We start from the raw sequence: 13,343 nt of genomic DNA on the forward strand, positions 1-13,343 counted from the left end.
ATGAAACAACCATACCAGGTAAGCCTTGCATAAATAAATTAAAATGTTATGAATCTGCTGAGGATCACTTGAAGGTTTCTTCCAAAATCCATCCAGGGATGAGTTTTTCTTTCATTTGCTTCTACATTAATAAGCTTCTAGATCTGATTTAAAAAAAAAAATCTGCTGTTCAGACAGGTTTATCTCTTCCTTTTCTTCATGTTTTGTTGTTTGATTCTGGACATGGCTACAGTAGGATCGGCTAAAGTAGAATCCTGGTGTTTCCCAGTTCAAGTTTTGTTATTGCTTTGTGATATTGCTTTTTTGCAGCAACCCAGCACCAAGCGACTGTATCTGTCCAGCTCTCCTTCACCATCTTCCCAGTGCCAATGCTACTAAAAACCTTCCAGCTAAGCAGAGGATGGGGAAGGAGAGTGAGGGAGCATATTTAAAAAGAATATGGATGGGCATATTTTAAAAGCTTCATTGTGAGAGGCTTAATTAATTAATTAATTAATTAATTAAATTCCTTTCCTGCCTTTACCTATGGGTTAGTGTTAGGCAGGGAAGAACAGATTAAAATACAGCAACAAATAGACTGATAACACAATTAAAAATGTATAATTGGAAGAGCATATCTTCAGCTTAAAAAGCATACATATTAAAAACAATCAATTCATAATATAAAAACTTGTAATTAAAATACAGTGGTACCCCGGGATACGAAAGCACCGCCTTACGAAATTTCCGGGTTACGAAAAAAATCAATAGGAAAAAACTGTTCTGGGTTACGAAGGTTATTTCGGGTTACGAAAAATTTTTTGGTGCTTTTCGGTGCTATTTCGCACGAAATCGCGGCTTTTCCCCATTAGCGCCTATGGCTTTTTTGGCTTACGAAGGATTTCGGGTTACGAACGCGGCGGCGGAACGAATTATTTTCGTAACCCGGGGTACCACTGTATCTGGTTGGGCCTGCTAGAAGAGATTTTTTTTAATGCTGTTTTAAATGCAGACATAGTATCCAGCTGCTGAATCTCTTCCGGGAGGTCTTTCCACAATTTAGAACTGGCTGAAGAAAAAGTCCCCTGGTTAAGAGTTCCCAGCCCGATCTTGGCTGTCTGAAGTAAATGTCCTCCAGAAGACCCAAGTTTATGGGGTGGATTATACAGGAAAAGGCATGTAGGTAACCTGGACCCAAACCATGTAGGGCTTTAAAATTAACAACCGACATTTTGTAGCTTGCCCAGAAACTAATTGGCAGCCAGTGGAGTGGTTTTAATATAGGTGCAGCAAGATTACTCCTACATGCACCAGTAACCAGTTTGGCTGCCATTTTCACATTAATTGATGCTTCTGAACTTGTTACAGAGGTAACCCAATGTACAGCACATTGCAGGCATTCAGTCTTCAGGTTACCAGTGCATGCACTACCAGATTTAAGTCCTCCAGCTCTAGGAAGGGGTGCAGCTGGCATATCAATTGAAGTTGATAGTAAGCACTCCTAGCCATCGTTTGGAGCAACAGATCCAGAAGCACTCCCAAGCTGCAAACAGTCTTTTGTGAGGAGTGCAACCTCATCTAGGACTAGTTGGCACACTACCAACCCCAGGTTAATAGTAAGCACTTCCATCTTGTCGGGATTCAGTTTCAGTTTATTTTCCCTCCTCCAGCCCATTACCTCCTCCAGGCATTTAGAGGAGACATTCTATCCTTAACTGATGCTAACAATTTTTGAAAACATGGAGGAGTATATTTAGGTGTCATCAGCATACTGATAGCACCTTGCTATGTGCCTCCAAATGATCTCTCCCAGCGGTTTCATATAGATGTTAAACAGTATTGGGAATAGAATGGCAGCTATGTAACAGCTGCTTTGAGCAGCTATCCCCAAGCACATTTTTACCTGAGGGAACACCTTGCTAGGAATCCAGGGCCTGTTACAGACTGCCAAAATAAAGCTGCTTCGGGTCTCTTTGGAGGTATGCTATTTAAATTATGCAGAGTCCGGAAGTCGCGCCAAAGCCAAACTCCATTCCTAAGCACTGGAGTGCAGCTTTGGTGCAGCTTCCGGATTCTTAGGATGCATGCATCATTTAAACAGCATACCTCCAAAGAGACCCGAGGCAGCTTTATTTTGGCAGTCTGTAACAGGCCTAGGTCTTCCATTGCAACTCTGGTCAACATCTGAAGTTAACCATAGAAACACACTGGAAGACCTACAAGTGTCTTGAGAATTGTTCTCTCTTGGAATCTCTAGGTCCTCCAGCATCTCTTGGTCCTCCAGCTTCAGGTAGAGTCATACTGGAGGACCTAGAGATTCCTAGAGAGAACATAATAATAAAATCCATATATAATCAAAAGCACAAAAGTCAAATCTACAAACGTGAAGGGCCGAGTGTAGCATCCATCCTCAGTGGAAAAGTACCATTCCAATTGTCCTTAAATACAGGACTTCTTTAATAGAGAAACAGCTTTTCTTCAGTAGAAAATTCTTTAGTGAAAACTGTACAACTTACTTGAATATTGAGAAGGGCATAAATAGTTTCCCAAATTCATACATTTCTTTCATGCCACTTTTGAAAGTAGCATTTTCGCCTACAGAAAAAAATAATCCTGCAGGGATTTAACACTAACAGTGCCTCCTTGTAAGTAAGAGAGAGAAATGTTAAAAGGTACCTGGTTTGTTTAAAGTCAAATTGCTGCCAGTATATGTATATTTTGCAGGCTGAAGTCCAGTACACAGTTATGCTTTAATTCTAGATTAAGTAATGGAATAGCATCAAGATGTTTTGGATCAAAGTTGCCATTGGTATGCTGGTGCTCTTAATTGTTTAAAAACATCTGGAGGTGCCCTGCTTTATCTCCAAGAGTGTTATTTGAAAGTAAATACACTTGATGCTGTTCATACACATTGAACTGCTGGATCAAACAAGAAAAACATCTTTCAATCAGCTAGCATATTGACACCAGAGGCATTAGCACTCATACCTTGATGAAGTTACTACATGCAGAAGGATAATCCCACCAGTTGGATGCAAAGTCACATACTGCTGCTTTAAACAGATCCTTTGGGACAGTTCCCTGCTTTGATCCAGCTGCTAGGACTACATGTATGAATCACTCTGAAAATGTTAAAGGTGTCATGGAAGGTTAGATTTATCTCCTTCCCCCGTTCTATAATAATAAACAAATGCTTGAAAGGATGTAAGCTATTTTGATCATGCCCCCTTGTTCAAAGCGTGGTGTGACAAAAGCCAAAATCTGACTTCCATGAAAAGGTAACTGCAATCAGGGATTGAGAGATTTCCATCTGTTGTTCAGTTAGTTGTTGTATGACCTACTGTTAATAGCTAGAGCAGTATTGGTTCAGAAAAAAATTAAAATGCTGTTCAAAGAGGAATTTTTAGCTTTTATTACTTGTATTACATAGTGGCCAAGGGAAGAAAGAATACAGCATTTCCTGGTGATTTTAAATGAAGACAGTACAACAGTTAATCATTAAACTTAAGCAGCAATGGGAGAATCTGTAAAATTCTGCTATAAAAGAAATAGAAGCTGCATCTGCACTGCAGAAATAATGCAGCTTGACACCACTTTATTTACCATGGCTTAATGTTATGGGATCCTGGGATTTATAGTTTGTTGTGGCACCAGAGCTCTTTGACAGAAAAGGCTAAATATCACAGAAAACTATAGTTCCTAGAATTCCCTATCATTGAGCTATGACAGAGTTAAATGGCAATATTTCTGCAGTGTGGATTCAGCCTGAGACTGCATTTGAACAGGAAAAGGCTGACTTGGACCTGGCCAGGCTGTTTACTCTTCTAGCCTACACTGTCCATAATGACTGACAACAGCTCTTCAGGGTTTCTAGAAGAGGTTTTTCCCTTCACCTAATACTTGATCCTTTTAATTAGTCAGGGATGAAATCCAGGAACTTCAGTATGCAAATCCCGTGGTACATCACTGAGGAACAGAAACTACCCATATATACTTGACTATAAGTCGACCTCATGTATAAGTCAAGGGCAAATTTTGGGGCCAAATTTATGGATTTTGATATGACCCGTGGATAAGTTGAGGCATAACTGTTTGTGCTCAACCTAAAGGCTGGGTGGATGAGATAGTAGAGAGGGTTGATGCTTCTTTTAGATGCTCTGAGAAGGGATTAAGCTCTCACCTTTCACCAAGGGATGGTTCCATTTTTTGATAAGAGTTAAAGTACAGTACAGTAGTTACATTGGCCCATGGATAAGTTAACCCAGGTTTTTGGAGTCAATTTTTTGACTAAAATTTCTAGACTTATACATGAGTATATATGGTAGGTGTATATACTCAGGAAACTTCAGGTACCTAATATTCTTGTGAGCCAACTTCTAAATCCTGCTGAATTTATTTAAACAACTGTGTAATTCCACACACTGTTTTTAAGCATCTTGGCAAATGTAGTTACTTCATTGTTCCTTGAAAATGACTTTAGACTGGAACTGTCTGTATTTAAGTATCTTAAATTCCCACAGACTGGGAAACAGCAGCATCTACTGGTTGCTTAGCAATCTTAGAAGGCAGATGTTCTCAGTTTTCTCGTATGTACAAAATAGTTTTTAAAGTCCAGTGATACTCAAAGCTTAATTACTGCATTTGCTGACAACTAAATGTTAGAGTTTATTCCAGACCATTATAATCCAGCATCAGGGTGGAAATTATGAGGCCTTCCAAATGTTCTTGGCAAGTTCATATAGCCCTTTCTAATATACCCACAATGGTGAGGGCTGCTGGGAGTGGAAGTCGAACAGCATCCAGCAAGCCATGTGATTTCCATTCCTGATCTGTGCTGAAATTAGAGTAACATGTCATCTGACTAATTTTCAGGCAGAAGCAACTGTATCTAGACATTTGTGATGTAATCCCATCTTTTTCAAATTATGAAATGTAAAGTAGAGGTTTGTTGTTTGTCAAACTAGTATTCACAACTCTACTTTTGCAAGATCTGTTTGGGCTCTTTTCACCATTATACTAAACTGTACTGTATATTGCAATAAATAACTTTTAAAATAAGGTTCCACGTATGTGTGCTGCTTGCTCTCATATCACTGTTGAAACAGCTGATGGTCAAAAGTGCTTAGAGGGTTAGAAGAATTTCCTTGTATTATTACAGTACTTTCCATGTTGATGTTTAAACATATCAGTACTAATTTCAGAAGTGGAGCCCAGCTTTCACTAATTAAAAAGTTAATGCTTTTCATATGTCAGTCCAGTAGTGTATCTATCAGCCTCTCGTATTTTCAAAGAGCACAGTTATATGACAGTTAACAATGACTCACTGTAGACAGACTTAAAAAGTAGAATGGAAATTAGAAGGTGTAGACAAAAAGTCTTCCACTGAGCCGTGCATTTACTGAACTTCTCTCAGCAGCTACTATAACGTGATTCTGAAAAGAGAGAAAGCAACCATTGAACCTGCAGAATCCACTTCTAGCCAGAGCAAAAGGCATTGTTACCATAAGATGTTTGAGCAGACCATTTGTTAGGGCAAAATTGAAAGGCTACTATCACTTGCATTGCTTCTCTAGTTCATCATAATATAGTTACCAATTGCAGGAAAACCTATTTCCTATGGTACAGATCTTTGAAAAATGATAATAAGTTTCAACCCAGCTACTGTGTTTACATCCCCTTTTCTATCTTCCTAAAACATTTAGGTAAACAAGCACATTTGTTCACTACTGCAACTTGCAACCAATTAAATGGAGTATGGGTAATGAAACACTCCAGCAGGCAGTACCGTTTTGTGGAGAAGGAAAGGCTATTCTTTTCAGTTATGGTTGCACATCAACTAGCATACAGGTCTGGCCTCACATTCACTGTCATGCAACTGGGCAGACAAGTGATCATTCTTTCTTCACCCAAGAAAATAAATGCAATGAGATTTGGGTGGGGTCAGAATCTGAGGGAAGATATGGAAAGGGAATTGATTCTCAGTTACTTATAAAAGTTCTGTAGCTGATTTTTTTAGACAAGGAAATAAGCCTCTTATCCACCAAACTCATTGGATAGTTTCCCTCAATATCATACGTTTTCTCAGAAGACAGCTAGAAAAGCCAATTATTCATCTTCTGATTGGCCTTGTTTTTTTTCTCTGCAACAACTAGCAGTGCATGTTTGCTCACCTTTTGTCCTGATTTTACCGTAATCACAGCACTCCCAAATCTTGACTTTTCCTGCAATATTGAAAATCCTCATTATTCACAGAGAATGTCTGAAGCATGTCCATATATTAAAAGCTGCATATGTATCTTCATTTTAGACAGTTTCATAATGAGGTCAAGAAACATCCATAACCAGATTGATTACTACTGCTCCCACCTGTTCCCGTAACAGATAAGCCAACATAATGCAGACTGTGCTAGAATCAGAGAACAACTGCACTGCAAAAAGATGGCTTGTGAGGGAGTGAACATTCACATGCTGTAGAAAAGGGGAAACTATGCAACTAGTAAATTTGAAATTCCTGAGCAAACCAGTTCTCTGACCCCAAACATGTTTATTTCAGATATAAATCCTACTGAATCCAATGTCATAAATATGCCTATTTATTTATTTAAAAGATTATAATCTTTTAAAAAAGAAATCTACAGTAGCAATGGGCTGGAGCCAGTCACCATCACATTGAAGAGTAGACTCATTGTAATCATTAGCTGAATCCAATTGTGTATGTGTACTTAAGCTGAACCCCACTGCTTCCACTAGAACTGACTGCCCCCTCCCTGCATACCATGGAAACCTGCTTCAGAGGGCTGAGAAAGCTCCAGATCAAGTTTTTAATGTTCACAGAAGTCCCTAAGAGGGTGGGAAAATAATTCTGGTGCAAGCAATGGGATCCATCTGAAGTATCCAAATGCATCCTGGCCAAAGGAACCATAAATTAAATTAGTCATAACTAATAAAAACCCAGATAATTCATGAGCTCTGCTTTAAATTCAGTTCTGCAATTCCAAGCCATACAGTATTCTGTCCCTAACTGTTTGATCTTCAGAAGAAATGGAAACATGGATCCTTCCTGTTCCCAGTGAATCAAGCTGAGGCAATATAAACTGCAAGATATCCTTCACAGTGCAATCCAGCTCTGTTTCGAAGCAAGATGAGTTTTCTCTCCTAATAATTCCCAGTAAATCTGAATAAATGCCTGGTGTTAAAAATTATTAATTAATTAATTATATAGTGCTGTAAGTTTTGACATTTGATCTAAAGTGCAAATTTGTGCTACTTGTTTTACTTGCAGATTTTTTTAAAACTTAAAACAGTGCTATCCCTTAAGAATTTGATGGCTTACCTCAGGAGAAATTATGACATACTGTGCCTGTGAAAGGAAAAAGAAAAGAAAAAACACTACAATGTCTGTGTTTTCTAGTGAATGTTTAATGGCAAAAATTTTTAAAGGTTTATGAACTATTAAGAAGTATCTGGCACTAGGGAAAGTTATTTTAATACAAACACTTAAGTCAACCTCAACGACACAAACATTCGTACTGCCAAAGAGAAGCAACCAAGGAAATTCTCATTACAAATACATTTTTAGTTCAAAGTATTATTAGTGTTTTTTTATTGTGCAGATGCTTAAGTATTATTAGTTTGAGTGTAATCTTCATCCCACCCCCACAACATACCAATAACATACCAGCACAGTACAATTTGTTATTTTTGTTCCTAATGTTTTCTTACCCAGTCTTCAGGACAGGGGGAAATCCATGATTTGCAGTGGTTTGTAACATTACCCGAGGTTGTCTGGTTTCCACTATATATATAAATATGTGCAGCCTCTCCTTCAAACATTCCAGCCACGATGTCTTTACTTCGAAGAGGCGATGTCACAATGATCTCATCTACACACATAATAGAAAAAGATAATGATGAGACAAGCTCCTGCTGTCCCCAGTAGTGGTGCATGCACGTGGCCACACTGCCATTGGGGACAATGGGACTTGAGCATCTGCAGATTCTGTTATCCGCAGCGGCGTCTGGAACAGATCCTCTGTAAATACTGAGGTCCCACTGTATTTGTGTATGTTATCACTAATGTAAACCTTATTTGTTTTTCTTTCTCCCAGGACTATGGAAAAGGGAGGAAACATAAAAAGATATCATTACATGTTGTATACAATGCAACAAATTGTTTTGGACTGATTATACAAGATGTCTTTTGTAACACTATCCCATACACATCCTTTGACCATTACAAAACCTAACAGAATATAGATACAAACTGGGCAAACTGTTTTCAGTTATTATAATGTTGATTTAGGAGTATGCATAATTTTGAGTTACACAGAAATATTTATCAGTCATAAAGGAAAAGCTGAGAGTATGTGACTTCTTCCTCTAGGCCGCCATGCCGTGCATACTTACAGATAGAGAATTATGATGGTGAATAGTATCAGCAAATTTATTACAAAATAATTTTACCTTTTCAATCCCTTAAAATATATTAAACTGACAAGTGGGAGATTATTCTGGATTAAAGCCAGCAGGAATGTATCATTCTCTACTGGCTAACATAACTCATTACAGTCACTTTGTTTCAAAAAGTGGCAAGTATCCATCTGAGGTCTTAGTTTGAGGACTAAAGTTAATTAAAATACTTACATTATCAGATGATAATTCAAATGTATATATTTGTGACGGCCATCCGCCAACCAACTGGGCCGGAGAACCACCCCCCCAGGCCTAGAGACCCCCCTCCAAGACCCAGAGCAGCTCCTGTACATGTAGAGGGGGTGACCAAGTGTCACCCCCCCTCCCTTCTGGGGTGTCACCCGGCGTGGCCCATACACCCCCATGAATTACATAGGGGTTTCTTAGGCAATAAATACACAAGAGATGGTTTTGCCTGGTCTTTCCTTTGAAATATACCCTACAGAGCCTGGTATTTGTTGGAGGTCTCCCATCCAAGTATTACCCAGGGCTGACTCTGCTTAGCTTCTAAGATCAGATGGGATTTGGTGCCTTAAAGTTTAGGGTATTCAGACAAAGTGGCTTACCATTCAGCAATTGTTTCAATAGCTCTAGTCTAATTAGGAACAGCAATTAGATTTGGGCTCCAGTTAAAGCCACCAAGGTCAATTAAGGCTGCTATCAAATTATCCCAGAGGTAGGAAGACTTTCGCTCTCAGTTTCTTTAGAGAATATGAGAACTATCCTCCAGAATGTCTGGAGAATCAAAAGTTTCCCACTCCTGCTATACACACTTACTATATTGAACTCAACAGGGATTACTTCTGAGTAACTGAATTGTAGGTAAATTAATATCTTTTAACCATACAACATATGTTATATGCTGCTGACACTGGATTATGTGTGTTTGTATTTTGGTTTTAAAGGATTTGCCCTTTTTTTCTTCTTTTTTTTTGGGGGGGGGGGGATAAGATGTTAAAATTCTTGCTCAAAGTGTCTGGCCTCATACCCCCTCTTGCACCCCTCCATTTATACTTCTAAAGATGCAAACGTCTGGGAGGAATTTTTTAAAACTACATTTGGTAATTCCATGAATGAAATATGATATTATGATGATGATCTTGTTTTTACCAAGTCCATCATTGTTCAGGTCACTTAAGTGCACATCTCCTCCAAAGCGTGAAAAACTTCTGTCCCCACTGAAACTGCTGAGCAGAAAAGGTTTGGTACTCTCCACCAGATCGTACATGAAAGCTGTTCCAGCTTGGTGTAGCACAGAGGGTATAAATACAAACTTGGATGAAGTGTCTGAAAAAAACCAAGCAAGATGATAGAATCACATTACTGTTTCTGGGAGAGGGCTTGTAATAACTGGTATTAGCAGATGGGTATTATCCATGAGAGAATATTAGAATTACAATTAACAGCTTTGCCAAGGCCATCCACGAATGTGAAACAATGCATTAGCTTTACAAATACAAAAGTCTGCTTTTAGAATGATAAATGTTTAGGTTTCAGTCTCACACTGTTAATGTCAGCAGTATTCTCAGTTCAGTTTGGTGACAGCCCTTTGTCTCAAAACAGCATGGGATTAGTTACATAACAAGGTCAAAATTCCCAACTACATCTGAATTTAAAATACTGGGGACTTAGGTTGCATTTACGCTGCAGAATTAATGCAATTTGACACTACTTTAACTATCATAGCTCAGTGCTATGGAGTTTTGGGATTTGGAGTTCTGTAAGTTAGTCTTCTCTGTCAGAGCACTGTAGTGCCACAACAAACTACAAATCCCAGGATTACATAGGATGGAGCCATGACAGTTAGAGGTATCAAAATGCATTTTTCTGCAGTGTGACAGCAGCCTACACCACCACAAAGACTTGCATGTTATTATTGCCTGTATATTTTTCTCTATGAATGCAGCAAGAAGAGCGACAAATGTAGCAAAGAGACATACAAGGCACCTCTCTGCCTTCAAAACTATTGAACACAGTGGTACCAAGTTCTTTCAGGTATGGTAAAACAAAATGGGTACTTTGAAAGTCAAACAGACATAACTATGACTTTGCCTGATGGTATTCATTCACTTTATGTATTGCTAAAACTGCCAAGAAAAGTTTCCCATATGTACAGCTTTACATACCTTGTGTTGGTGCACCAACTACCAAAACTTGCCTTAGGATTCCTTCTACAGAAAGGAAACCAGTTGCCAAAGATGAACCAAAATTCCCCATATCCTGTGTGTTAATTACAAAAAGAAGTTAGACTCATCAAGGTGGGTTCTTACTTGCATATTTTAATATTTGCTACTTCAAAAGGCAACAAAAACACCTACCATATCTCCAGTTAAAGTAAACCAGCTGCGTGTGCTTGGTGGGGTATAGCCATATACCCTTCCAACAGCCTGCCTGGTATCTTCAGAGAAATAGCAGCCTATGCTAGAGCAATAATTAAGTAAAACATTAGGAAAAAATAGTGGTAGGTTTTTAAACTGTTTGATGTGAAGAAGCCACTGAAGGAAAGTACAAGGATATTTAAATAGCAGTATCTTGGTTCAGAAGTTCAGTTTTGAGGATGTGCAGCTACTCAAGAATGCTTAACATACTGAAGCTACCCAATATACTAATGTGACTGATTCTTTCCAATCTCAATTTTTATCTTGAACATGGAAATTGCAATATTGCAGAGGTCCACAGGGGTAGGAGTAGGGAGTAGTCTCAATGGGTCCAGGAGCCAATTTTGGTTCCTCAGATTCAACCCACCTCCATGGCTTTACACTTCCAGTACCAATGGTGTGCCACAAACAGCAGTGGGAAAACCTCCCTCCCAGCTGCTGAGACTCACTGGTGTTTTGTTGTTGTTTGGTTTAGTTAGAATCATGTTTCCCCAACTGATAGGCTTGTTTCCAAATGACCGCAGCCAAACTATAGAGCCATGTTCATTCTTTTACATTCCAAGCTGCTGGAGGCTGTGATACAACTGAGCTACTGACTAGAGCACAAATGGCAGAAAATCAGGCAAAATACAACCAAACGCAAGTTAGCATCAACTTTAGGGCCTACTAAAGCTTGCTTCATCACCACATCTTCATTTGATTAATATTAGCCAGCTGGTCTGTTTTGAGTAATAAGAGATCCCCTTACTGCGGTACAGTGGTACCTCGGGATACGAAATACCCAGGTTACGAAATTTTCGGGATACGAAAAAATCCCATAGGGAATTATTGTTCCGGGTTACGAATGTTTTTTCGGGTTACGAAAAAACTTTTGGTGCTTTTTTCGGCTTTTTCGCACGGAATCGCGGCTTTTCCCCATTAGCGCCTATGGCAATTCGGCTTACGAAGGCTTTTCGGGTTACGAAAGCGGCCGCGGAACGAATTACTTTCGTAACCCGAGGCACCACTGTATTGGTTAGTAAATGGAACTTCTGGAGGCCTTCTGCGACCGATTTGCATCACACTTTACAGATAAAATTAAATCCATCCATTCTGATTTGAAACACACACAGAGATGGCCATCTGGTCAATTTATTAGGGATATTTTTCAGCTTATGCAACTTGAGGATTTGTACAGGCTACATGAAGGGGTGAGGATTATCTCTTGCTCCATAAATTTGCCTTTCCTAGTTATGGAACTTGACTGTGGCTGAGCCTTCAAGTCTGAACTTCTATGAGAGGCGGTAAGGTGCCTACAATCCAGGAGAAGGTAGGAGTTCAGTCTCTGACAAAACCACCACAAACCCTACTACTATGCATACTTTTTGCCTAGTATCTTAATTTACAAGAGCCAGTGTGGTGTAGTGGTTTGAGTGCTGGACTATAAGTCAGGAGATCAGGGTATGATTCCCCACTCAGCCATAGAATGGGTGACCTTGCACAATTCAAACAGTCTCAACCCTTGAAACCCCTGTGATAGAATCACCCTAGTGTTACAATAAGTCAGAAATTACATGAAGGCACACAACAACAATTTTAATTTACTATTTTTGAGAAAAGTATTATAGTAGAAGATGGTGGCCTCACCTCCAGGAAAATACTGATTATTTGGACCCATTCCAATCTGGCTCTTCACCTAGCAAGTAGGAAATCATGTGGTGTTGAGGTGTAGGCCTGTCAATTCTGGAATGCTCAATGGCTTTTGATATTATCATCTGATACCACTTTCTAAATCCTTCCCCCAAGGTTCAGAAAGTAATGCAGCTTTCTGTTATCTTAGCTGCATTACTTTCTGGAGAGAAGAATTTAGAAAGTGGTACCAGATGATGAATTCTATTCCTCCTCATAGCCATTTGTCTTGGGTGCCCAAAGGTTCAATCTTGTCCTCATGCTTTTTAATATAAACACAGAAAGTCAAGCTGCGTGTAATCAAATATAGGCTCATGAGATTATGTGCAATATACCCTTTACAGCTTTTCCAAGAAGGGCTACCAATAAGCAACAGTGTTTTATTGTGAAGCTGGACACTACTGAGTGATGATCCAAACCAGGCATAATCCCTTTCTCCTTTCACTATCCAATCAGCATCTGACACAGACAGTTGTCCTGAAAGATCAAACAATAATAACGAATGAAAGATAACGGGACTGTTCAAGTAACACATCACATATTTTGTTTTGTTAGGCCTTTCTCTGGAACATGAATCTATCAGGAAATCTTGAATCTTTCTTGGTCCTTATTTCTGAATAAACATGAATTGGGTTACACTGCAAGTTGTCTTATAGTCAATTTTCTAAAGTATGACAACTGGTGCTGGAACATTTGGTTAAACATGCCATTCCTTTGCTACATAGCCTATAGCACCCGGTATTAGTTGACAGTCTCCCATCCAAGTACTAACCAGGACTGATCCTGCTTAGCTTCCAGGATCAGATAGGATCTTGTGTCTTTAGGTATTTAGGCCCTGTCACAGAA

General features: G+C 39.1%; 1 protein-coding gene across 5 annotated transcripts in view; it reads right to left on the reverse strand.

Annotated features, from left to right (window-relative positions):
• Positions 1-22: 22 nt before the first annotated feature.
• The window catches only part of GPLD1 (glycosylphosphatidylinositol specific phospholipase D1), a 47,288-nt gene continuing 33,967 nt past the window's right edge, over positions 23-13,343 (reverse strand). For 3 of the 5 annotated variants that reach the window (XM_042461628.1, XM_042461625.1, XM_042461626.1), the window contains 8 exons: positions 12,833-12,974; positions 10,770-10,872; positions 10,578-10,671; positions 9,562-9,738; positions 7,702-7,862; positions 7,313-7,339; positions 6,150-6,200; positions 4,175-5,411 (listed from right to left, as the gene is read on the reverse strand). In XM_042461628.1, coding sequence (XP_042317562.1) covers positions 5,334-5,411; positions 6,150-6,200; positions 7,313-7,339; positions 7,702-7,862; positions 9,562-9,738; positions 10,578-10,671; positions 10,770-10,872; positions 12,833-12,974 — 833 coding nt within the window. In that variant the 3' untranslated portion in view covers positions 4,175-5,333. Of the gene's footprint in view, positions 144-2,302; positions 3,102-4,174; positions 5,412-6,149; positions 6,201-7,312; positions 7,340-7,701; positions 7,863-9,561; positions 9,739-10,577; positions 10,672-10,769; positions 10,873-12,832; positions 12,975-13,343 lie in introns of those variants that run through there. The other 2 variants (XR_006103333.1, XM_042461627.1) reach the window with 2 other exon arrangements.

Source organism: Sceloporus undulatus, chromosome 4, assembly GCF_019175285.1.
Source record: "Sceloporus undulatus isolate JIND9_A2432 ecotype Alabama chromosome 4, SceUnd_v1.1, whole genome shotgun sequence".
Classification (NCBI taxonomy): Eukaryota; Metazoa; Chordata; class Lepidosauria; order Squamata; family Phrynosomatidae; genus Sceloporus; species Sceloporus undulatus.